This window comes from Capra hircus (assembly GCF_001704415.2).
Source record: "Capra hircus breed San Clemente chromosome X unlocalized genomic scaffold, ASM170441v1, whole genome shotgun sequence".
Lineage (NCBI taxonomy): Eukaryota > Metazoa > Chordata > Mammalia > Artiodactyla > Bovidae > Capra > Capra hircus.
In genome coordinates this window covers 10275999-10302567 of record NW_017189516.1, presented here as the reverse complement: position 1 = coordinate 10302567, position 26569 = coordinate 10275999, and the positions used below count along the sequence as shown (strand labels likewise).

General features: G+C 41.4%; 1 protein-coding gene across 2 annotated transcripts; it reads left to right on the top strand.

The window, feature by feature from the left end:
- Nucleotides 1-1076: 1076 nt before the first annotated feature.
- On the top strand, nucleotides 1077-26074 carry ACRC (acidic repeat containing). Of its 2 annotated transcripts, XM_013976420.2 has the most exons (11): nucleotides 1077-1396; nucleotides 1487-1561; nucleotides 3069-3123; nucleotides 11073-11119; nucleotides 11530-14069; nucleotides 16493-16858; nucleotides 19021-19096; nucleotides 22367-22511; nucleotides 23657-23795; nucleotides 24744-24948; nucleotides 25245-26074. In XM_013976420.2, exons 5-11 carry the CDS (start codon nucleotides 13955-13957, stop codon nucleotides 25492-25494), a joined length of 1296 nt encoding a protein of 431 aa, XP_013831874.1. In that variant the 5' UTR covers nucleotides 1077-1396; nucleotides 1487-1561; nucleotides 3069-3123; nucleotides 11073-11119; nucleotides 11530-13954; the 3' UTR covers nucleotides 25495-26074. The 2 variants fall into 2 exon arrangements, with proteins under 2 accessions (XP_013831874.1, XP_017899238.1); XM_018043749.1 differs by having other exon boundaries at nucleotides 1077-1561.
- The last annotated feature ends 495 nt before the right edge of the window (nucleotides 26075-26569 follow it).

Genomic DNA, 26569 nt, shown 5'->3' with positions numbered 1-26569 from the left:
CTGGTGCTTTACCTCCTAAGTTCTGTGGACTGTGACCCTCAAAGCCCTAATGTAGGTTGGTGTTTGTTTCTTGGAAGATGGAACAAGAAAGGTATCCAGTAACTTAGTCATAAATACTTACCACCCTCTTGACTATTTATCAGGAATCTGCATCAGTTATTTTCAGTCTGCTTCAGCTCCTTCTGCCTCCAGTCTAAAGGAGTTTCTTATGTACCTTGAATAAACTTGTGTAACTTACCATTTGATTCCGGTCCTAAATCCACTCTTTACTTGAAGCACATATCTTTTAATACTAACTACAGCTAATGTTCAGATTCTTTCCCCAAACCTCTGAGCCACACAGTTATGTAAGCCTTATTTTATGGAAGCAGCTTATTAGAGGTAAATTGAAAGTTTCTTGTAAGAGATAAGGTTATAATGATAAACCTTTTTTAACCCAATTTCTTATCAAATCAGAAAGTACCTTTATATATGTAGATAGGCAGTTTGGTGCTTCAGACTAAATTAGTGCTACTGGAATTTGAATTCTAGCTCCCTGCCACTTTTTAGCCACTGATTGCTATAAAATGAGGGTACTAACATTGCTTTTTTAAAGTGTCTGTAAGGATTAAATCCAAATAAAACGTTTGGAACCATTTCTAACATGATATAAACTCATTGTTATTAATATTTTTAAATGCCAAGGACATTTTGTTTGTATTCTGTTGGCCAAATGCTTAAATTATGGGATGTATGGGTTTTTGCCAGAGAATCGGGCACAATATAGAAAGCATTTGCTTACGTGTGTGTGTGTGTGTGTTTTTAATCTACCCCCGTTTGTTTTTCTTGGTGTCAGGAGTGAGTGCCAAAAAGCTTCAAGTTAACTCCTCTTTATCTGCAGAATTCGGAGGGTTCTGGAAGCGGGCATCACAGTTCAGTGTTGCCAGGCACTTTTGGGTTGCTGCTTCACTCTTATCTAGGGGTCTGGCCTGCGTGCCTGAGCCCCGGCCCGCCCCCGCGCCTGCGCCGCCCACGCCCCCACCCCTGTGGTCACCCCCCCCGTCCCTGCGCCCGTGCACCTGCGCCCGTGCCCCTGCGCCCGTGCCCCCGCCCCCACACCCCTATCCCTCAACTTCATGCGTGATTGGGGGAGGCAAAGAAACCTAGAGGCATGGGCAATTCAAGCAAGAAACAGGGCTCGCTTATCCAAGTCCTTGCAAATGATGAAATTGTTCTGGAGGATTTGGCTCGGTTTTTCCCTGTCGCCCCCCAAAATGAAGGATTGCTAAACTACGTCATCTGTGTGAAATGGCGCATTCACTGTGGAAAGAGATGGACGTGATTCCGGAAGTACTGTTCCAGGGCGCCAAATTCATAACCGCGAAAATTTGAATCTGCCTGGTGAACACACTGATAGGTGGGTACAGGGAGGGCGGGAATACGTCAGTTCCTACCGCCAGCTGAGCCCGGGCCCTATAAAAGGGCTTGCGCTTGGCGTTCGTTACAGTTGCTCGGGACCTTGCACACCACGCACTTGTCCGAGGAGAGCAGCGACTGACTAGGCCAGAGGCTGCAGAAGCAGGTAGGTGAACGGAGGGTACCAAAGCAAGAGCAAATCTTGAAACTTGTTGCAGTTGAGCAGGCTTCATTAAAGTGAGGACCACCATAAGCCCTGGGCACTGATTTTCCGTGAATCTTGAGACTGAGATTTTGGCAAAATATTTTGCCTGTTTGCACCTAATACTTTTGGAAGAAGGAATTTTTGTGCATGTGTTAGTGATATTAACTCCGCTAAAGATGGGGGATGGGCAAGCAGCTATACCAGTTTGGGGCATAAGGAAATAGGCCTGGGAGGTGGCATGCAGCTGCAGCAGGGTGGAAGGCTGACCGGCTGGAGTTTGGAGTGTGGCGGTAGGGGCAGGTGAAGGCTGGGTAGGGGTGCATGTATGTTCCTGGGGGTAGGGTGGGGGAGGGGTGGGGTAAGGTGGGGGAGGGGTGGGGTAAGTTTTGGGAGGGAGGCAGGGGTGTCGATGCCTGATCAGCTAGGGGTGAGAGGCAAGTGTGGGAGAGGGGAATGGAGGAGCCGAGGCCCTACTGGTGCAAGACTCACTGCGGGCGTGGAGAGGTGAGATGGGGGAGGGGTCTAGGTCCCTGGGGAAGAGGAGGTGGGAGTCGAGGCCTGATTGGTGCAAGGCTGTCTCCAGGCAGCAGCAGAAGGGTCTAGACCTGTTTGTGTAAGGACCTCCTGGGGAGAAGAGGCAGAAACAAGATGAGTGGAAGTGTGCGTGAGGGGTGGTGGAGGTGTTGAGGTCTTATTGGTTCAACACTGGAGGGAGGAGGAGTCTAGCCTTGATTGGTGCAAAGGTGGGGAGAAGAGGGAGGGGGAGGCAAAGGAGGGGGAGAGGAGGCACTGTGTTGAGTGTGATGGTGAACAGAGGTTTCGAGGCCTGATGAGTGCAAGACTAGCTGAGGGAGAAGGTGAGAGTAGGAAGATGGAGTTGTGGGGGGAGGGTGACCTGATCCCCTGTGGGAGGAGGGGATTGGGGAGTTTGTGAGTTGGATTGAGGTGTGTGGGGATGTGTGGCCTAGTCTGTATAAGTCTAGCTGTGAGCAGAAGTAGGGAGGTGGTGAAGGGGGGTTGTGAAAGCCTGATGGAAGACTTTCTTGGGGTGTGAGGTAGAAGTAGGTGAAACGAAGATGTGGGGAGAGGGAAGAGAGGGTGGTGATGTGTGTGTGGGTTAGGAATACATTTAAGGGTGAAAGAGCATTGGGCCAGGGACCTAGTAGCGCATGCTAAAGCCATATAACGGAGAGAAAATTGATCTGGAGGCTGATGAATGATTGCTCTCGCCTATTTCTGTAATAGGTGGCTTTGAGGTGACTTAACATCAGGAGCCCCCATATGCTTTGCGCATTCTGACTGATGTACAAAGAATCTTGGTGGAGCGAGGTGGGAGAAAGGTCGACAATAAACAAATTTAAATACTTATTTCATGGAGTGAAGTTTTGGTTTTAGGTTACAGTGAAGAAGCTGCTTAAAAGCAAATGCAGAGTGTAGAAACGTCTAATTGGTTTTGGTTTCTTAACAGATGTGGACATGTCCAAAGAAGGGGCTGGCCGTGTGAAGGTCGAGGATGATAAATGGTGAGATTTGAAAAAATTGTTTTCTCTTAGTTTAGTCCTACTCTGTTGTCAAATCGATTTTCTCAAAAGGTATACATTTATGTCATTTAGAGTCTATAGAATGTATAATTTAGTTAGTCATAAAATGAGAATTGTAAAAAGAGATCTTAGAATCATGGGAGTCCAGCCTCCTATCCAATGCATAAACCCTCTATATAAGAGCTCTTTTAGTGGCCAGGAGTATACAACTCCATGAAGCAACTTTATGCATTGTTGAACATAATTTCTAGAAAACTCGTCATTCTGATGACCATCAAGTCTGTCCTTTTGTTATTCACACCCCATTGTTGTCAGTACTCCCCTCTAGAGGTACACAGATGAAGCATTTTTCTTTTTCATGATAGGTATTTTAAAATAGTTGTCTCATCTCTTAAGTCTTCATTCTCCTGAAAGGTTGCTCTCTTTTTCTCCTTTCTAGGTAAGATAAGCATACAGATAAGTGTATGGTGTGGAAGAAAGTAGAAACCATAGACTAGGGAGTCTAGAAATTGACCCAAATGCATATGAAAATATAGTTCAGGATGGGAAAAAAAAGGCATTTCAAATCAGTGGGGAAAAGATAGCTTCACTGACAAATAATTTGAAGATAATTGGTTGACCATTTGGAAAACAGCAAGAATTAGATTCTTACCTCATCACTCCTTATAGCAAAATAAATTACACACAGATAAAATACTTTAAAATTAGAAGTGAAACCATTAAAAATGCTAGAAAATATAGCTGGATTTTATTTCCAATAATTTTGAAGTGAGGAATGTCTTTCTAAATTTAATATCTTAACAAAAACATAAAAACAAGAAACTGAAAAAAAATTTGTATTACTTATGATAAAAGTCTATCTTCCTTAGTCTACAAAGAAAAAAGTAACAATTAGGGAGTTCCCTGGTGGCCTAGTGGTTAGGATTCTAGGCTTTCACTCTGGTGGCCTGTGTTCATTCCCTGACTGGGGAACTGAGATCTCACAAGCCATGTGTCATGGCCAAAAAATAAATAAAAGCAACAATTAAAAGGTGAACAAAGAGAAAATGGGCAAAAGTTTTAGAAGGTAGTTCTCTGGGAAAAAATACAAATGGCTTATAGACATTAAAATTTATTCAAATTTTAATTTTATTATTTAAAGGAATTTTAAACAAGTTACCATTTTTCAAATATCAGATTAGCAAAGATTTAAAAATTTTGATAATACCCAGTGTTGGCAAATCCATAGGGAAATTTCATGCAGTCATGGTGGGACTGTAAATTGGTACAACCTTTTTGTAGTTCAGTCTGGCAATATGAAAATTTTAAATGTCCGTGTCCTTTGAGCCAGTAATTCTACTACAAGGACTTTTTCTTTTTAAAAACAAGTGGTTGTTTCATACGTGTTCTTTTTGTAGTTCATTCTTACTTTCTCTTGACTCCTTCCCCCTACTTCTCCCATGTCCCTTCTCCCTGTAACTTCATGCTCATTGGATCACATACAAACGTACACAGACTGTTTTGGTCTTTGTTCAGTTCTGTGGATGAAGGATGTATGATTAATTACTAGTGCACTAAGAAATACATACAAGGATGTTTACTGCAGCATTGTTTGTAATAACACAAATTTAGAAGTTTATATATCCTAAGGGTGTACTTGAAATAAATTATGGATCATCCAAAAAAAAGTGATAAGAACTATATATGCTGATAGTAGAAGTACTAAGATCTATAAAGTCAAAAACTGTAAGTTGCAAAATAATTCATAAAGCATAATACTATTTATAAGAAAGAAAGTTTTGTGCACTTGACTTGTAGGGGTATGTGCTTATGCTTGAGAGCTTTCTGAAAGAATAAGAAACATTACTTATCTCTGGGAAGTGGGACTGTTGGAAGAACAGGGACAAAGTGTTTCTCTACTCCTCTTTTCAGTGTATTTTATCAGTCACAAAACTGGTAAACACTTTTTCTTGATAGCCATTAAAATGGGGAGGATTAATAAAAGAATGCAGCAAACAAACATTTGGAAACATATCTTAAGAAGTAATAGAAAGAAATGCTAATTTAAAATTATTTACTGCTTAAATTAGCAAATTTTAAATATTTAGTCTTATTATAGTAGTATTCCTGACACCGTAAACTAGTATGACCCTTTGGAAACAAATAAGGAAATGTACCTAGAGCTATAAAATTGGTCCTACTTTAGACTGAGTAATTTGACTTCTGGAACTCAATCCTAGAAAAATCCAATTTATGAAAGTAATTAAATGCACAAAGATGCTAGGTGTGGCATTCAACTAAAGAATCAAAGGGGTGTGTGTGTGTGTGTGTGTGTGTGTGTGTGTGTGTGTGTGTGTGTGTGTGTGTGTGTGTGTTCAAAAATGCACAAGGTAAAGTCCCGGCTCTCTCCATGACCCTCAGTAACATGCCCCAAATAGGGAATTCCCAGGGCACTTGGTTGGCATTAGTTCTCCCCTAAGAAGCAAACAAGTATATTCTGCTTTATAAATCAGCCCCTTGAAAACTTGGTTAACAGGAGTCACTCCTCTAGCATTTGATGAAAAATTGAGAAACCTGAATTCCTGAAGCTATAGATACAAAGACCAGATGCTGGACTTCTGCTTGGAGATTGCTCTTGAGGCTGGACAGCAACCTGCCAGGCTCTCCACCTGCCCCCACTGCAAGTTAGGACCATTATGTCAAGTATCTGGGCACTGTATTTTCATTAATGCAGGTGATATTGTTACTTGTTTGTTTATTTTTGCTTTAGGCTGACTCTGTACTTCAGGCTGTCTCATAGATGGGCATATATATGTAATTAATTTTTGGGGGGGGAATTTTTTAAATTGATAAATCATTGAGACAGTATTGAGTAGATATTTTAAAAGGCCCCTTGTTTAAAAATTTATTTATTTTTAATTGAAGGATAGTTACAATATTGTGTTGGTTTTTGCAATACATCAGCATGAATCAGCCATAGGTATACATATGTCCCCTCCCTCTTGAGCCTCACACCCCTCTAGGTTGTCACAGAGCCTCAGTTTGAGTCCCCTGAGTCATACAGCAAATTCCCACTGGCTATCTATTTCCTATTTGTTAGTGTGTATGTTTCCATGCTACTCTGTTTGTCCCACCCTCTCCTTCCTACCCCTCCTCTCGTCCATAAGTCTGTTCTCTATGTCTGTGTCTCCATTGCTGCCCTGCAAATAGGTTCATTAATACTCTTTCTTGATTCCATATATATGTGTTAATATATGATAATTTGTTTTTCTCTTTCTGACTTACTTCACTCTGTATAATAGGCTCTAGGTTCATCCACCTCATTAGCACTGACTGAAATGTGATCCTTTTTATGGCTGAGTAATATTCCATTGTATATACTTATCACAGCTTCTTAATCCATTCATCTGTCGATGGACATCTAGGTTGCTTCCATGTCCTAGCTATTGTAAATAGTGCTGCAGTGAACACTGGAGTACATGTGTCTTTTTCAATTTTGGTTTCCTCAGGGTAGTAGTGGGATTGCTGGGTCATATGTGATTTTATTCCTAGTTTTTTTTATGGAATCTCCATACTGTTTTCCATGGTGGCTGTATCAATTTACATTCCCACCAACAGTGCAAGAGCATTTATTGTTTGTAGATTTTTTGATGATGGCCATTCTGACCGGTGTAGGTGATATCTCATTGTGGTTTTGATTTGTGTTTCTCATGATGTTGAGCATCTTTTTGTGTGTTTACTAGCCATCTGTATGTCTTCTTTGGAGAAATGTCTGTTTAGGTCTTTTTCCCACTTTTCCCCCCACTTTTTGATTGGGTTGTTTGTTTTTCTGTTATTGAGTTGCATAAGCTTCTTGTATATTTTGGAAATTAATCCTTTGTTAGTTATTTCATTTGCTATTATTTTCTTCTATTCTAAGGGTTGAGTTTTCATGTATGTAATTAAATTTTTAACTGGAAAAATATTTCTTAATGAGATCCAATAGACAAAAAATCCTTTAAAAATGAGGTTCAGTGGGATGTGGGTGGGAGGATGGAAAATAATGAAAGCAATCTTTGGAACCACTTTTTGAGATTCATTCATTTATTCAGCAAATATTTATTGAGTACTGACTTTGTACTTAACAGTTTGAAACAGACACACTTCGAGATCCATGTACAGGTTACTGTCTGAAATGGGAGATAGATGCATGTAAACAGGCAATAAACAGTATAGTGTGGTAAATGCCATGAATGGGGGAGAAGTACATGACCCTCTAGGATCTTGTTTAATTTTCATAGTAGCCCTCTGAGATAAATGGTTCATTGACAACTGAGGCCCAGGTTTGATTTGCAGAAATCTAGGTGAGCAGTAATGATGGTTTAGAGTAGGGTGGTGATAGTGAAGTTGGAGAGATTTGGATAAGTATAGAATATATTATCGTTTAGTTCAGAGACTTTCCCCACATCTTAACATTTCTGAGGCTGGGATGCTTCATACATTTGATAGCATGTCATCATTTGATAGTGTTTTTTCCTTTCTTAGAGGTACATATAATAATGTATTAGATTAGATGAAATACACTCTAGAAGTAGAGCCAACAGGTCTTGCTGATGGATTGGACATGAGAGGTAAGAGAGAGCAAAATCAAGGATGACTCCTAAATTTTTGGTTTGCATTAGTGGTTGGATGGTAGTGCCATTGACTGAGCTCAGAAAGGAACAGAATGGAAGGACAAAATAAAAAAGTCTGTGTTGGTCATGCCACACTTTAAATACTTAGTAAATATCCAAGATACCATATAGATAGGTGGAGTTCAGTGGAGAGTTCAAGGCTAGAAATATAAGATTGGAGGACATGGGGTCTAGGGATCGTAGAATGAATGACCCAGGAGAGAGGGGTCAGTCCTGCAGCACAGCATGGAAGGTGGCAGGAAGCAATTCCTTGAGAACTGCAGGGGAGAGATCCAAGGAATAAGGGAGGGTATGGCCTTAGATAGTGGAGGGGACACTGCATTCCTTGTTAAGGCAGAGTTGGTTATAGTTACAGACAGGTCAGTAGATTTGTTGGTGGGAGGATGAGGCTGTTCCTGCGTGATTACCTCTTATTTTCCCAGTGATTTATGGGACAAGGTCGTTGAGGAGGTTTTGGCACTCTGACGGCAGAAATGCTACTGAGATACATAATACAAAGAATAGGGGACTGGTTTTCACTGAGCAATCAAAGCCTAATTCATATTCTCTGGTGCTCACTGAGTAGTTTTTTTTTGTTTTGTTTTGTTTTGTTTTTAAGCGCAAGATTCTTTGTTTTGTTAATGACTACCACACAATAAAAATGCAGAAATCCCATATTGTAAAAATTACCCTGTTAGACTCACTTTAAAAATAATTGGATCAGAAAAGCAAATGGGTCACCTAGTGGGCTGGCTATTATAGATGATAAATAAATGGTTGAATCAATGAATGAATGAACCATGGATGTACCCATCCTATTTAATTATTCCATATTTATTCAGAAATTACCAGTAGAATACAGGCCCACGTTAAAAATAAACAATACAGAAACATCTAAAGTAAAAAGTGAGAGTCAATCTCACATGTACACACCCTCCCATTCTTTTGAAGTAATAATTACTAATAACTTGATATTGATTCTTCTATATCTTTTTCTGTAGTTAAGGAAAGCATAATCTGTATGGTTTATGGCTTCAGTTTTAAAGGGAAGATCTCTGGGTACTTAAAAGTTTTCAAGGGCTTTTATTTGATATATCTTGAAAGCTTTCTAATATGATTTCTTAGTCCTTCCATGGTAGAGTTCTGGGTAAGCCAAATGGCTTTTCTCAGGTGCATATATTTTCTAATATGCACCTAGTGACATGAGTCTTTAAACACTTTCTAGGGACTTGGACTCCTGGTCATACATTTTACATGAAAAGGGTACTACGTTCTACTTTTTTGACCACCTATTTCTTCCTTAGTGCTGTCCTCAGACCTTTTTACTTTTCCTGTTGGTTACCTGCCAACACAGAATAAGGTGTTTTCTCTTTGGGGATTAGAGTGGAACTCTGTTGTATAACTTTCTGTGTCCTGTTTCTGATCCCTGGTTCCTTTTATTTGACCTCTAAAGAAAATGCGTGTGTGTGTGTGTGTGTAACACAGAAGTATGTGAAAAGATAGATGATGTATGAATCACATTTTAGTTTATATGTAGTGATGTATATTGATAATAGATTTTATATAACCAAAGTCACGTTTTGACCCATACCTAGGAAACCAAGAGATTTCATTCTTGATTGAACAAAAATGACTTGAAGCCTACTATTGAATAAGTCCAGTGTACAATGACCAATAAATGAATAGAAAACTTAATCAAGGGGGTGAGCCAACATGTGTGTTTAAAAGGTATATAATCAGTCCAGTAATCAATCTCAAGGCCAAAATAAAAGTCTACAAGAAGTGGTTAAGGCTGATTTTTTATGTAAAACCTTATAAATATTTTGTAAAACCTAATAAATATGTAAAGCAATATAAATATATGTTAAACTTTAGAGCTATGATGCCCAATTTCTTCAGCACTTTATTTTCCTCTGTTAGCTGTATGTCACAATAGTTCATGATAAGATTACCCATGAGTAGGTCCTAGAATTGGAACCTGGCTCCAGCATGGAAGTATGGCTTTTCTGAACTGGACTTTGAGCCTCTCTGAATCATCATGAGTGGCTGATTTAGGGGATGTCCAGTCACTTGCTTTCTGGTGAGCTAAAGAACCCCCAGCTGGAATGTGCTCTGGTGTCACCTCAGTACAGTTGTCCCTCAGTATCTGGGGTAGGCAGGGATTGCTTCCAGGGCTCCTCTTGGATACCAAAATCCTTGGATGCTTAAGTCTCTTACATAAAACTGTGATAATTGCATATGATGTATGCACATCCTCTCATGTACTTTAAATCACCTCTAGATGACTTATAATACCTACTACGATGTAAATGCTACGTAAATAATTGCCATCACGTAGCATATTCAAGTTTTGCTTCTTGGAACTTGCTGGCATATTTTTTTTTCTGAGTGTTTTCCATCTGAGGTTGATTGAATCAGCAGATGTGGAACCCTTCAATACAGAGGGCTGACTGTAATGTGAAGCTAGAACAACCAGCCAAGCAGCCTGCTGCTAGCTGGGGTAGAATGAGTGCTAGGGTCTCTGGCAGATTGTGAGGCCAGGAAGCAATGGACCCAATGCCATGGTTCACCACAGGGAGCAGTTGCAGGTTTGAAATCACCCTGTGTTTTCTCCCCAAGAAATGCACTTCAGCATTTGTGCATTTACTCAGATAGCAATCCCAATCAGTAGATCCTCTTCACGCAGCAAAGCCCCAAAAGGTGTCCCCCTTGCTCTTTTGCCCTTTTGATTTTTAACTGTAATCTCTGCATTCTCAAGTCCTTTTCCCTGTGGTCCCTTTCTTGGAATTCATTTTCATATCTCTATTTTCATTTTTAACTTTATTTTTTACTTTTTGGCCATACCTCATAGCATGTGGACTTAGTTCCCCAACCAGAATTTGAACTTGCTTCCTGTGCATTGGAATGTGGAGTCTTAACCACTGGACCACCAGGGAAGTCCTCATATTTTTAAATAGAAATATACCACTGGGCAGAAAACAGGATTCTCACTGATAGCTAATGATACTCAACTAACATTCTTTCCCTGACTTTGTGTAGTAGAGCACAAAGTGGCTTTGAGCAGCTTGTGGCTTTTAATTTTTCTTGTCTTCCACTACTGTGATCGTCATTTCATAAGCCCTTAAAGCCTTTTTACATTTCAGAAACTCAGATTGGTGGTTCTTTTCATATGAGATTTTTGACATTTGGTTGCTAATATTGTTAGTAGCTTTCCTTTAAAACAGAACATATGGAAAAAAAAATAAAACAGAATGTATGTTACTAGCTTTCCTTTAAAACAGAATGTATTTTATTTTGCAGTCCTGTTGTTACTGTGGACTCAGACACTGATGAAGAGCCTGACTGCTGTAAGTAGAGTCTTCTCAAAGCAGTAATTTACAGTCTAAAAGCGTAATTTAGCCATGTCTTCGTAGAGATGACTGAAATGTGATTTTGGACATTTGGTATAAGCTGTTCTAGCTTTGTTTCCTCTAGAGCTCTCTAGATTGGTGAAACAAAGTTTATTTCCCTACTGTGAGGAACAGAGGATGTCCTCTGTGCTTCTTTTCCAATTTGCTTCCTGTCCTTTTTTTCATTATAGATCTCTGTACTTTTTTATCTCCTCTCTGTCTCTCATGGGAGATGACTTAAGAGTCCACCATAAATTTTAACCAAGTCTAATTTATGGACTTTGGTTTTAGGGAGTTAAAGACATAGGTAATCAGATTTGACCATGCTTCACATGCTTTCTAATGCCCTCTTTCTTTCTCTGATTCAGATATAACTGGAGTGAAGATGAAAAAGGAGACCGTCAGGTGGGTAGAATTGGTGAAAATTGACTTTTTTAAAGGAATAATGTTTGGGTAAGATGATTTCAGAATAAACATCATATTTTCTCTGTGAATCCTATGTTCAGGGTTATAATGGGTGTTGGATCTCACACCTGGGTTCAAAATACTAGACTCCTTATCACTGGCCCATTATCTAATTGGTCAGTTTCTTCTTCATAATGTCTCTTTGAACCATCCCTTAACTTCTAGTCTCCACTACTAAGACCTTTATCAATTTTTACCCTTGTATTCATGCAAGAGCTTCTTAAGTGGGCTCCTTAGCCTGATTTATTCCTCCTCTGATCAAGTCTGTATTCCACTTCCATATTAATCTCCTGAGACACTGCTTTGATCATATTAATTTTCTATTCAAATTGTCTATCTAAGGGAGATCAAATAGGTAAGCCTAGGAGTTAAAGTCCTCTGTGAATTGGCCATAACCTGTCAGCATTATCTACCACTTTTCCTATTTAGGAGTCCTCTGCTACACTAAGGATTGTTGCCCAGATGCCAAACTATAGTGCTAAATTTACTGGAATGAATCTGAAATAACTTGTTTCCATATCAGCTCCTTGAATCCTGTAGGAATGTGAATTGGTCGTTTCTGTTTCCCACACTAAGACGAAATAATGCTGTCAAGTGGGAAAATGTTTTTCTGGCTAGTTCTGATCTATCTCTGTTGATTATTTTTACAGCATGCAAGCCACCAAGCCTGACACCAATGTGTGAAGTCAGCAGTTGCAATCAGCTGAAATTCTAGAACTGAATAATGCATTGTATAAAGCTATCTATTGGAAATGATCGGTTTTGTTATTTATATTTTTGAAGTTAGGTCTATTGAGGTATGATTTACATACAGAAAAACTCACCCTTTTTAGGTATACAGTTTAATGAGTTTTGACAAACGTATATGGTATGTATATGGAGTAGGTACTGTAAACATCACCACAAAGATGCAGAATTTCCATCATTGCCATTTACATTTTGAATGTCATAGATCCTTAGAAATATCCTGATTTTCAATATTATATGCTATAGAGCCCTTGACTGAAAATAAATTTAAGAATATCCAATTGGTTTCTTCCTGTCTCCACTAGATAGATGTTGAACAAATATGTAAAGAAAATCCATTTCGAGGTGTCTTCCTGGAGTGCCCACAGATCTTGATCCAGTTCTGGGGCCTTCTATCTGTGGGATGCTGTAGGAAGGGTGGATTTGAGGAAGAAGGTGATGTGTTCAGTTTTGGGTATGCTGAGATTGAGGGGCCTACAGGCAGGGCTGATACTAAAAAAATTTTACAACCAAGAGATACAAACAGGGATTAGTCAGGATTGCTGCCTGATTGGTTCAAACAGACACCACCAATAAACAGTTGGTGAGGCTGTATCTGTGTAGACTGACTAAAAATTGACCCTGCCCATAGGACATCCAGGTAGGACATTGGCACTATGGAGCCAGAAGTCAGAAGCAAAGTTGGGCTGGTGGATAGATAATGTTTACCCAATCCTTAGGGATTGATTGGCTTGGCATGAAAGGGATGTGGATAAAACCTGGGGACGAGTGAGGAAGGGAAATGAGTGAGAAGGAGTGGGCAAACAAGTGAGAAGAGAATCAAAATCAATAGTGTCCCAGGAATCAAGAATTTTAAGGATGGAATGAATGGTCAACAAGAGAGCAAAGGTCTGTAAACTTGGCAGCTTAAAAGTGGTGAATATGAAGGAAATGGATGAATAGATTTGTGTCTGTAACGAGGGCAGACAAGTTCTCTAGCAGTGTTTTAAGTAGTTTTCTCTCTCATCATAAAGGTATATCACACTTATACACTGTGTAGGAAATAAAGGTGGTGAATTTCAGCCTTCTGGAACATCTGACCCAAATACCTGGAGAGCTGAAAATGACAGTTCCAGAGGTGTGCCCACAACACCCACATCCTGGGTGTCACCAGGGATACTGCTCACTTAGAGAGGTGGTGCTGGCTTTGGGCTGCAAAGAGTAGCACCCGGGAAAAACCTCCCCACCGAGGCTGCCTCTCTGCATCTGTGGCAGGGGGATCTCAACGCGGATAAAGAGAAATGGCAATTAGACTTTTCCTTAATCATTTTCCCCTCACACCAAAACCATTTGAACACATACCCTCTGACACCCCACTTCAACTCTCAATACTAGACAGATTCCTCCCTTTGAAAGGATTTAGGCAGATGGAAAGGTTTGGTAGGAAGTTAGGAAAGATGGAAAATCAGGAACAATGATTGAGTGGTTCCAGAGGAGGGGAACAGAGTTACTTTAGGAAACCAACAAAATCATTTCAAAGTGATTTTGCTCACTGGAGAAAAGTATAATAGAAAATGCAATGAAAAGAAGAATGTTGCTTTCATGCTTTTGTTTTTCTCTGTCCTGTCACTCAGCTACGTGGTGATTGACTCAGACTCTGATGATGAATACGTCCCTGAGAAAAAGAAACCTAAGATACGTGAAATAAGTAACAAAGGCAAGTATACTACTAACTTAGAGAAAGAGCTGTGCAGTGCAGCTTCACCATGCACAGTCATCTCAGGATGAGTCGGCAAACATTCTGTTTTGAATCATTCCGTAGTGAGTGCCACTGTTTTTCCTTCCTATGTGCTGGATGTGGATATGGCTGGGTCCCCTGCACTCCCTGGTTAATTTCCTAACAGAGCAGCAGCTGTTCCTGCTACCGTAGAACCCAGGCATCATCCTCTGTAGGGTTCTTATCTACTGAGCATTATGTTGCAGGAGCAGAGGAAGTTAGGAACTCAACCTGAGCAACGTGAAGGTTGCCCTGCTCTTTTGCCTTCCACTCTTCATCTCTCTCTGTGTGTGGATGACAGGGAGGAGGAAGGGACTCATTCTTTCCAGTCTGATGGAGATGAGGATGTGTGAGGCTTATAGGCTAGCTGGCGGTGACTTCTCAGGGATACGCTTGTTTTCTCTGTCTAGCTGTTTGTCTTTGCCTTTTGCTACCCTCTTTATATATTCTAGAGAGTCTTGTTTTTCTTAGCGTGTATTTGCCATAACAGATCCTTGCCTCTTTGAATTCAGAGGCACTCATCACCTTTCAGGAGGTGTGGAGTTTTACTTGCAATTCAGAACCTGTTCAGTGGGTTTGAGACATAGGAAGACTAGGAGCTTCTTAAACCTTTGGGATAGTATTTTACTGATCTCCATTTGCTTAGGACCTGACATAGGGCAAGAGACACGGGCACCTGCTTAAAGTACTGGCACCCTTCAAAATACTGGCTGCTGCTTTGGTAACTACCCCCCGAGCTAGCAGTGGCCAGATTCTGCTAGTTAACCTGGGATATCAGAGCAGGGAAAGGATAGGTGGCGTGGAACCCTCATCTCCTACTGTTTCATCACCTGTCCCATCTGATTTCTTTTTTCCCCTCCTCTCTAGCTCTGAGTAGATTGCCTGAGCAGGGTGCAGGTCCAGGTGTAGAGTAGGGGGTGTAACATGACAAGCTTCTGCAATGTACATAGAGCCCCAGGGGAAGTAGCTTTAGCGTAGGGGCCTGAATGACAAAGCCAAAGTCAGCTGCTGACTCCTTTAGTCAGAAGATCCATAAATCGGGTTGATTCACAATATTTTGTCAGTTTCAGGTGTGTTAGTTTCATAGCAAAGTGATTAGGTTACTCACACACATATATTCCTTTTTTCTATTATTTTCCATTTTAGTTTATTACAAGACATTGACTATAGTTCCCTGTGCTATACAGTAGGTCTTTGTTGGTTATCCATTTTACACATTGTAGTGTGTATATGTTAATGCCAAACTCCTAATTTATCTTTCCTCCCTCGCCCACCTCTTTCCCCTTTTGTAACCAGAAATTTGTTTTCTAGGTCTGTGAGTGTTTCTGTTTTATAAATTTGTTCATTTTTGTCCCTACTTTTTAGAATTTAAGTTGCACATGGGAAATCTTTAAATCTTCTAGTAAGGATGACTTTTTTCCCATAGGAACACCCACTGCTTTTTCGTTCCTTACTGCATATCTGCAGTTCTTTTTTTTTTTAAGTTTTGATAATTAATTTAAATCATAGATGGTACTCAAAATATGTTATCCCAAATATGGAATTTTAGGATAAAGAGTTTTTGCACCATAAATACATTTTTATAACTTGTCTGTGCTGTGACTTATATTTTTTACATCCAGAATTGTAGAAATCTAGATGCTGAACTCTGAGCAGAATGCAGACAGCTTGTGTCTTAGGCATGCTGCCCCTTGTTTCTAGATGAACAGATGGGTCCTCCATGAGGCTAGGGACCATCCCAGTGTTCCCGGGGCCTCTTGGTGCTGGCATCAGAATTTCTGTCCTCATTTTCACATCAGTGGTTCTGAGAGCTTTGGACTTATGGACTAGTTTAAGAAAGAAGTTTTTGGGGGGTAACAAAGGATTGCCAATTTTTAATTTTTCTAATGATGGAAATAAATTCCAACTATCATCTGTCATCATAATTTCATAAAATAAAGAGTGCCAAAAGTTTAATGACAACATAATCTCAAAATAAAGTACAGTCCTTTAAGTTATAGAAGCCAGGCTTGATTCGCAGGGAGAACCCACTTTATTATTTTCTCTCTCTTTTTTTTTTTTTTGCTTTGGCCCAGTGAAAATATACAAGTTTCAGACCTGTGGGAACCCCTGAGCACCTCCATGGTGCTACTCAGAGAATGTGATTTGAAAATTGCCTCTGGGTTTGAATTCCTATTTTATCTGTCATTGTTCTCAGCAAGATAAAGTAGCAGAGGGAAAACAGTCTAAAATAACTGACTCTTAACTGTGATTCATTATACCACAGTTCCTGGCTTGTTTGATTTGTGCTCAATAATCTGAAGTTGAGGGGGGTGTGAGGGTGGGGGGAGTATGTTTATACATGATTGTGTTTCGAATTTCAGGTAAGAGTCAGAAAGTGTCTGATACTAAGAAGCAGCTGACCCAGGAGGCTCCAATAGTTATCACTGATGATGATGATGATGATGATCTGGAAAAACCTGTGGTGACAGAAAATGATTCGTGTGATCAGAACAAAATTGTCAAAGTTGAGGAAGAAAAGGATGAGTTTGCTGTCCTCCAGCACAAGTTATCTTCTGCAGCTGGTAAGCAGAGTCTTCTGAAAAATCTCTGCCAGCTGCCAAATGATGATCCTAAAGCTAAACCAGAGATTTTAGACAGAAAGTTGTCAACTGATGAAGAGCCTATGCCTGTGGTGGAACAACCAAGGAAAAGGAAAAATAAAACCAAAAACATAACCATGCCACCTGGTAAGCCAATCAAACCAAGTATGTCTGTCCCACTGACTAAGCCTAGTGCAACAAGTGTGCCAGCCAGGCTCGCAGTTCCCTTTCCCCCAGATATGTTTGTCTTGTAGAGTCTGTCTTGCTTATTAACCCTCTGCCATGTTTCAGCAGCTCTCTAGTGGCCAAGGGTGGCAGCCATCACAGTGAAAAGGCTCTTTCTGAGGAGGGGGAGGGATGGCCTTGTTGTCCTCATGCTCCCAGGCTTAATTGCCAGTTTGCTGTAGGAAGCTGTAAGTCTGAGCTGCTCCTCCCTCCCAGGTTCCCAAAGTTCCCAGACTTCATCAGTAATAAGAGCACTTACATAACTGTGTTAAGTATCTTTCCGAATCTGTCCCCCTAGTCGATGGTGAGCCGCCTTTTCTTTTTTCTTGGCTGCTCCGTGCAGCATCCGAGGTCTTAGTTACCTGACCAGGGATCAAACCCATGCCCTCTGCAGTGGAAGCACAGAGTCTTTACCACTGGACCATCAGAGAATTCCCGATAGTGAGCCTCTTGGTGAGAGGGTTCTCACTCATCTTTCAGTCTCTCCCAAAGTCTAGCCTGGTAGTTGGCATGTAATAGATGTTTAATAACTTTTAGATAAATGAATGAAGGGCGCTGCCTCCTAAATACATGAATTTCTAGCTAGTTCAGTTCAGTTGCTCAGTCATGTCCAACTCTTTGCGACCCCATGGACTGCAGCACGCCAGGCTTCCCTGTCCATCACCAGCTCCTGGAGCTTAACCAAACTCATGTCCATCACATTGGTGATGCCATCCAACCATCTCATCCTCTGTCGTCCCCTTCTCCTCCAGCCTTCAATCTTTCCCAGCATCAGGGTCTTTGCCAATGGTCAGTTCTTCACATCAGGTGGCCAAAGTATTGGAGCTTCAGCATCAGTCCTTCCAGTGAATATTCAGGACTGATTTCCTTTAGGATTGACTGGATCTCCTTGCGGTCCACGGGACTCTCAAGAGTCTTCTCCAACACCACAGTTCAAAAGCACCAATTCTTCGGTGCTCAGCTTTCTTTATAGTCCAACTTTCACATCCATACATGACTACTGGAAAAACCATAGCTTTGACTAGATGGACCTTTTTTGGCAAAGTAATGTCTCTGCTTTTTAATGTGCTGTCTAGGTTGGTCATAGCTCCTTTCTTCCAAGGAGCAAGCATCTTAATTTCATGGCTACAGTCACCATCTGCAGTGATTTTGGAGCCCCCCAAAATAAAGTCTGTCACTGTTTCCATTGTTTCCCCATCTATTTGCCATGAAGTGACGGGACCAGATGCCATGATCTTAGTTTTCTGAATGTTGAGTTTTAAGCCAACTTTTTCACTCTCATCTGTCACTTTCATCAAGAGGCTCTTTAGTTCTTCACTTTCTGCCATAAGGGTGGTGTCATCAGCATATCTGAAGTTATTGATATTTCTCCTGGCAATCTTGATTCCAGCTTGTGCTTCATCCAGCCTGGCATTTCTCATGATGTACTCTGCATATAGGTTAAATAAGCATGGTGACAATATACAAGCTTCACGTATTCCTTGCCTGATTTGGAACCAGTCTGTTGTTCCATGTCCAGTTCTAACTATTGCTTCTTGACCTGCATACAGATTTCTCAGAAGGCAGGTCAGGTGGCCTGGTATTTCCATCTCTTTAAGAATTTTCCACTGATAAATGAATTTCTAGCTGGAGCAACTAGCAGTGTGGGTACTAGACAAAGGAGAGAAAATTTGGCTTGTATACTGAATAAAGGTGCTGCCTAGGATGGGAACCACCCTCCTCAAAGCAAGTGTGTGAGCTATGCCACACCATTTCTTATACTGCTTGTGCCTCTGTTGTCCCCACAATCTAACCTTCTATGGTATATTCATGTAGCTTCATAATAGTCCTCGGTGCCTAGGATAGAATCCTGCCCCACTTACTCTGCCTGCAGCTCTGTGACTCATGTAGGTAAAACCTTTCATGCCAGCTACTAGAGTAGGATGCATGCTTCAGAAAGAAGCTTTTAGTTTATCCTTTTTAGTTTTTATCAACACTAAAATGTACTCTGGGCTTGTTTGTGGGGGCCTCTCCTGGGTTTACCTTCCTGTTAGTTGCCAGTTGGTACCAATTTCCAGGGTGTGGATGAACTATTATCTTTTCAGCTGTTAAAGAACGAAAGAAGCGTAAGCCTTCAGAGAAGAAACCCAAGACACCGAAATCTGAAAAATCCAAGCCTGGGTATGTACTGCTCACAGTCAGTGGCTCAGGAATTGACTGCACAGTTGTCACATGCGAAGCCATTCACTGGTCACGTGGGAGGGTCTTTGGGGAAGTGAAGGGGTCTAGTGGGCAGCATGGAACAAGTTTTATATCCCTGATTTGGGAGGATAGACTCAGCAGCAGGAGGAAGGTGGGGAGAGGAGAAACCTCTGTGTCCCCTTCCTCTGTCTCCCTAGCAGAGCTGGTGTGGGCGCTCCACGCAGAACCTAGCGGTTCTGGGCAGACTGGAGCTTTTACCCCCACAGCAGCTCTGGCTTCTGAGATTTCCTTTGTCTTTAGACTCAGATTGTTTAAATGATGTATAGCCAAACAAGATCATTTTTTTTCAGGCTAGATACAGCCCTATGGCCACCAGTTTTCCCAGAACTAAAAGCAAAGGTAGTAGGAATGGTGAGAAGGTAGCATGAATGTGTTCCCATCCATTGGAATTGAGGGGAGGCAGTCAAGATTATCTTCCAGGGTTTCAGATGAACCCTTAAAAAATTTTTTTTTCTAATTGAAGTGTAGTTGATTTACAATATCATCTCAGTTTCAGGTATACAGCATAGCAATTCAGTGTGTGTATTTTCAGATTCTTTCCCCTTAGATGTTATTACATAATATTGAGTATAGTCCCCTGAGTTGTATAGTAGATCCCTGTTGATTATCTATTTTATATGAACCCTTATTCTTACTACCTATATATTCTTGCTAATTTTTATATCTTAAATGTTAGGATGAAAGGGATCGCTTGCAGTCCATTTATCTTTATTAAGCTATATGTTATGTATATATTGATACTGGTATTATATTGTTATATTGATAGTGAAAACAGCAGGTCGTTTAGACCAAAGACATGTTAATGCTCAAAGGAAGCAAAAAAAAAAAATTAATGCATTTCCTCACTTAGATTCTAGGAACTTCACTTTTTCTCTTAAAAATGTGATAGAGTGAACATGTTTTTTTTTTTTTTTTTTAACTTGCATTCAGGAATAATGTATACTTCCATCTGAGTTATGTTACAAAAGAAGGGGTATATTTGAAGGACTGTATGATTCTTTTTTTACCTGTATTTTAGGGCAATAAATGCATCTTAAGGGAAGAAGAAAAATGATATGTCAGGCGTGAGGGCAACAGAGAAACTGGACTTGAGTAAAGAGGCTTTCTGTTTCTGCATTTCTCTTCAGTTTGGTGTACCCTTTCTTAGATGGGCCCTCTTTTAGCAAAGCTTCTTCTCTGGATTCTCAGATCCATATTTAAGGTGCTTTGCTTCTAGGGACATGTGTCTTGGGTAGGTCCCAGGTTGCTTTGCTAGAGAACGTGACGAATGAAGGAAAAAGCTGCTCCTTTGTGTCGCTGTCCTCTGCCTCATCCAAAGAAGGCTGGCCTGTTGGGACTCTTCGCTGTTGCCTTGCTGCTTCCTGTTTTAGTCTGTAGGCTTCCTGTTCTCAGCATTGTTCCCGTGGAGGCTGCTGGCTGGTCATGGTGTCTGATGTACTTGTCTGGGGTCTTGTTGGTTCCTCTGATGTGGAGATGCTCAGCCTGCAGTAGAGTGGCATCACCACTGAAGTGAAGGCTTGCTAAGCCTCAAGCTGCTTGACATGAGCACAGACACATGCAAGGGTCATGCTCTCTGCTGAGGTCTATAGAGGGTTTAGGTTTTTATCTGCCACCTTTTCTGATGCAAATTTGCTTTCAGAGCTAAATAATTGGAGGCAGAAATGTTAGTCACCCATATCAGGTTTTGGGGTGAGAGATTCTATCTTTAGCTGCCTTTGTATTGTCTGGTACTTTTCCCCCACCTGCAGCTCAGGCACCTCTCATAGGGTTTTATTTTGTGACTTAAGGGGTAACAAGTGTCTTGGCAAAATCTCCGTTTCAGAAGTTCTGTTAAGTCAGAAACACTTCCCTATGTTTGCTAGTGGTTTATCTTTTCAGCTCTGTGGGCTGATCTTTTTGGATTTGTGGACTGTCCAAGCCAAGATTAAAATGTTAAATAGTTATTACAAGTGTGTTTTTTTATGGGCTCTGCACTATTCTTTTTTTTTTTTTTTGCACTATTCTTTGTGCATTTGAATTATGCCTTGAAAGATGGGACAGCAATAGTGGTCTAATGGAAAGACCACAAGATTTGGGTCAGTATATTCAGTGTCTCTGAACTTTGGGTAAGTCATTTAACTTCTGAACTTTTGTTTTGTCATGTGCTAAGTGGAAATGGAAAGAATAGTAGTGTCTTCTTTGGAGGATGGTGTGAGGATTAAATATGATGATGTAAAAAAGAAATTCTTGGCAAATGATGAAGCGCTCCACAGAGGGTGGGTCTCCGGAGAAGTGAAGGTGTGACTATTCTAGGCCATGGACAAATAGGTTTTGCCAAGGTATGAATGAACTATGTGAAATGTCAGTCCATGTCCTGGGAACATTTAAGTTGCTCGCTTTGGCCAGAGTGGAAATGGTAGCTGGAAATAGAGGTTGGAACCAGGTTGACCTGGGCCTTAAATGTTAGGCCACACAGAGAGGGACATCACTGGAACATGGCCTAGGAAAATTAATCTGAAGGTGTATGTGTGTGGTTGGATTAGAAGAAAAAGAGCCTGTAGGTAAGGAACACAGTGGGATGTTATAGTAGCAAGGCATAGAGAAGAGGACAGGAACTTGACCTAGGGTGATGACAGCAGGGTGGAAAGGAGAGGCTGGCTGGAAGAGATGATGTGAAGCAGACAGTGATCTGTCTTTGTACCTAGTTGAATATGGGGCGAAAGAGAAAATGGATTTTAAAATGTCTCAGGTTTTTAGCCTATTGTAACAAAAGTTGGACGATTAAACACATTTAGCTGGAGACATACTCAGGTTAGTGAAGTCAAGTTGCTCAGTCATGTCCGACTCTTTGCGACCCCATGGACTGTAGCCCACCAGGCTCCTCCATACTCAGGTTAGTTGGTTGGAAATTTGCACTGGGCACTTGTGAACTCAGAACTAGATCTTAGGAGAGAGGTGGAGACTGCAGATCCAGGTATGGGATTGCTCCTTTTCGGGTTGGAACCATGGGCTTCACATCTCTGACAGTGTGCGGGGAGTGAAGGTGAAAAGGCTATGAATGGAACCTTATAGGAGATGCCCTTGTAGCAGGAGCTGGAAGGAAGAGAGACCAGCGAGTCTTCTAAGTCTCTCTTGTCGTGACCTGTATATATGCATTTCTTCTATTGATTTCTTTCACTCTATAAAACTCAGCCTTTTTTACTTTTGCAGGGATTCTCAGTGCGAAATAGCTGGATGTTTCTTTCATGGCCTTGAAAACGTAAAGCAGTATTCTGGAAGGAATTACAAACGAAATAAGGATGAACTGATTCAGAAAATCTACGCTCTGCTTAACAGATCTGTCTTTGATCAAAAGGTAGAGTCAATGAATAAGCACCTATTGAACAGTTGCTGTATGCCCAGCTCTCTTGGGTGCTGGGAGGTGTGCAGATGTACTAACTGTATATTTCCTGCCCTTGAGAAGTGTGAGTTTAGATGGGGAGGGGAGATGAGACATGCATATGTGAAAGAAACAGACTGTTTTGTGGGTTATAGTATATGGTCCAGACTGTTACTACCATAGGCGATCAGCAGAGGGAGAAATCACTGAGAGCCTGAGCAAGTTGGGAAATAGGATTGCCTGGAGGGACTGAGACTTGTTTTGGGTCTTGAAGGATGGTAAGGGGAGAGAAGAGCAGTGGTTGGGGAGATGACAAGTGTTGAGGCTTGACTATCTGGAAGAGAGGGTTTGTGTTAAGGATACTAGGAAACAGCTATGGGACCTTGGGCGTTACTGAACCTCTGTTTGCTCATCTGTGAAGTGGGGGCAGTAGTAGTATACCTCCTGCCTACTACACAGAATTACTGTTAGGCCTGGTAAGTGAATCCCCCTGAAGTGCCTAGAACAGGACCTGTGATATGGTGAACAATACATGTTAGCTGGTGTAGGCCTGGTTAATAGAGGGTCTTGGGAATCAGGTTGGAAAAATGGAAATCAGTAGGCACCACTGCCCAGGAATATGATATAACATGGAGTGGCTGCTGAAAGAAATGGTTTTGTCAGTGGTATGGGGGTATGGACTGGATCGGAGAGAATCTGGAGGCAGAGAGACCTGTGGTCATTAGGTTTTTCAGACTTTATTGTCTCTGGTGACAAAACTTTCTGCATGGAAAGTTCTTAGATCTTTCTAAAGGTTCCCCAACCTTTGGAGCCCTTCCTGATGACACTGGTAGTACATCAGATGACTCTGATGAGTGGAACCTTTAAGTGTTCTGAGTTGCACGGTCTCTGTCTCCTAGCCCAGCAGAAGTGTCCTTTCCTTGGCTGCCCCTGACTTTTGTCTCCATGCAAGGGAGCAGAGATTCTGCATTCATATTCTTGCAACAATCTTGTCTTTGCCTGGGCTTCAGTTTACATTTTATTATCCCCAGAATGTTAGATTTGCACAACTCTTGAGTTGATATTTTCTGATCTGCTTAGAACTGCTTTTTGATTTGTTCTTGTTTGCTTTTTGTTCTCAGTTGCCGGAGAAAATCGACATTGGCTGGAATAATAAGATGCTGAGAACTGCTGGCTTATGTACCACTGGCAAGCTTCGATACCCTAAGAGAGAGCGTTATGCTAAGATTCAGATTTCTCTGAAAGTCTGCGACTCTGCAGGTAACAGTGGGAGTAGAGTGGCTCCTCTCCGTGCTTCCTTCCCACACCTGAAGGGCTTCTCTTGGGTGCTGGTGTCCTCCGGCCGCCTGAATCACAGCCTCCCTACCACTCCTGGGTTGACAGGTCTACTGTGTATTGCTTAGAGGACATTATTATTGGATGTCTCACCGCCACTGAGAGTCTAGTTTGTCCATATTTCTGCCAGGCCTAACTTAATTTCTGCAGCTCCCCATTACAGGCGGCAGCATCTCCATTCTCCCAGTAACAAGTTCAAGGGTCCCTATATCTAGCCTATCACTGGATGTTCATAATGACTCTCCTATTATCATTCCTTCTCTGTCTTTGCCTTTGCCCAGCTATGGACCCCTGTCACCTCAGTTTTCTCCCTGCTCCGTGTGATTTCCTGATAGGAAACCTCAGGCTTGCCAATGCCTGGAGTATGGCTTACGAGGCCATTGTACTCTGCCCCCCTCCATTGGCCAGTCTTGTCTCTGACTACTCCACCTGTGCTTTAGCTAGCCTTTCTTCACGCTGGCTTTGAAAATAGACTGCACACTTTCCTGACCCCAACCTTGGCTCACGTTTCCCACCACATCCAGCCAATTGTTTATTGCCCAGCTTTTCCATGGAGCTTCTCCTGACCAAACCCCACTGATGTTCTCAGAGGGTGGCGACTGGGTCTCAGCTGGATGTATTTGTAGCAGTGTCCCATAAAAAGAGCACACTGGAGCTTTTCTGAAAGTACTTGCTCACCTGAGGCTCTCTGCCATTAACAAAATTGGGTTGGAGTAGGTTGAAATTTCACTTTCAGCATCCTGGGGAGATAACACTTCTTCCTGCCCACATATGCTTGTGGATCTGGTCGGGTGGAAAGTCTAGGGGTGGTTGGGTAACAGACCAGTGGTAATTGGTTTAAGGCTCAGGATTTCTTTCCATTCCTCTCCTAAGACCGACTCCGAGACACTTTGATCCATGAGTTATGCCATGCAGCCTCCTGGCTGCTCGATGGCATCCGTGATTCTCATGGTGACATGTGGAGATACTATGCCCGAAAATCGAATATGGTGCACCCGGAGTTGCCCAAGGTCACCCGTTGCCATAACTACAAGATTAACTACAAGATTCATTACGAGTGTACTCAGTGCAAATTCAGGTAAGACCCTTCTCCTTAGACTTTTCCAATTATGTTTTTACTGTGGCCTCCACATGGCTCTTTAGGAAGTACATGGCTATCTGACTTGAGGAGTAAAACTTCTCTACACCTTTCTGTGATGTCTTTCTCCATTCTCTTCTGCTTTGAGCTGGCCTGACCATAGCCCCTTCGTGGTGTCCTACTTTCTGAGATCCCACAGAAAATGTCTGGCTTTGGACCCAAGGCCAGCAGCTCTGAGAAGATGTGGAGGTACAGTAACTGATTCCTTTGCTCTGTGGTGTCTCTTTCCTCCTTAGGGTCGGGCGCTATAGCAGATCGCTGGATACCACCCGCTTCATCTGTGCCAGGTGCAAGGGCTCTCTGGCCATGTTGCCACTAACTCGGAAAGATGGAACCCCCATTAAGCCCCACGTGAGGCCATTTGCCAAATATGTACAGGAGAATTATAGAAAAGTCAAGAGGGAGACAGAAGGGATAACTCATGGGGATGTGATGAGAAAGCTCAGCAAGGATTTTTTTGCCAAAAAACAAAGTCAGGGTATTTGAGGTTATCTGAGAATGTATTTGTGTGAGATGAGTCATCTTTGGCTTCATCTATTAGTAAGGAGTTTTAGGAAGATATATTTGATGCTGTGAAACTATGAATATTAGAATTTAAATTCTTTGAAAAACGCTTCCTGTTGTTAATGATGATTGTTCTTCCCCAAGGATTCTGTTGTTGTTAACCATTTTGTGCTGATACTCAAAAGCCCTTTGGATATACCTTGGATCTTACTTATATGCTATTCTTAACATGTAGAACAAAATGCAAAATATGTAGAACAAAATGTGAACGTGTAGAGCAAAATGCAAAAGAGAAATAAGTTTTTGAGAGTGGCGGGTTGAGAGAAGGAGAGACATGCTGCAAAGAGAACATGTTTTAAAGGCAGTATTTCAAAACCAAGGCTTCTGTCTGATGGAACCTGTTACACCTACATAGAAATAAGAGAAATGTGCTTCACGAATTGAGTTGCTCTTGACATTGTATGAAGTCATCTGAGCCAATGTATTTGTTCGTGAAATAAAGAAGAAGCCACCTAAGCAGTGTAATTGTTCATAGAATAAAAATAAAATGTTTTTTGCCGTTTACTTGTTAGCAAAGTCTGTTCATTGACAACCCATGTCCAGAGCGGAACAAATCCTTGGGTCTTTTGTCCAAGACCCCTGATTTCTTTTTTTTTTTTTTTTTGTCTTTTATTTTTACTTTATTTTACTTTACAATACTGTATGGTTTTGCCATACATTGACATGAATCCCCATGGGTGTACATGCGTTCCCAAACATGAACCCCCTTCCCACCTCCCTCCCCATAACATCTCTCTGTAAGACCCCTGATTTCATAAGCTTTCCAGGATGTGTCTGGAAGAACAGCCTCCACTTCGGGTTTCTGTTGGATTTTTGTGACTGCCCCTAAGCACTAAAACAACCTCCCCACTTTGGGGAGGTATCTGGAATATAGGCTGGAATCAATGTTGTACTTGTTTGTTATTTCTGCCAAAACAGATTACCAAGAGGTTAGTGACTAAACACAAATGTATTATCTTCCATCTCAAGAGGTCGGAAGTCTGGTGCAGACCTCAGA

Coding starts and splice junctions, on each gene's coding strand:
- ACRC (XM_013976420.2), top strand. CDS start 13,955: ATGCTTTTGTTTTTCTCTGTCCTGTCACTCAGCTACGTGGTGATTGAC. Junction 16,859..19,020: donor AAACATAACCATGCCACCTG/GTAAGCCAATCA, acceptor TTATCTTTTCAG/CTGTTAAAGAACGAAAGAAG. Junction 22,512..23,656: donor GATCTGTCTTTGATCAAAAG/GTAGAGTCAATG, acceptor TTTTGTTCTCAG/TTGCCGGAGAAAATCGACAT.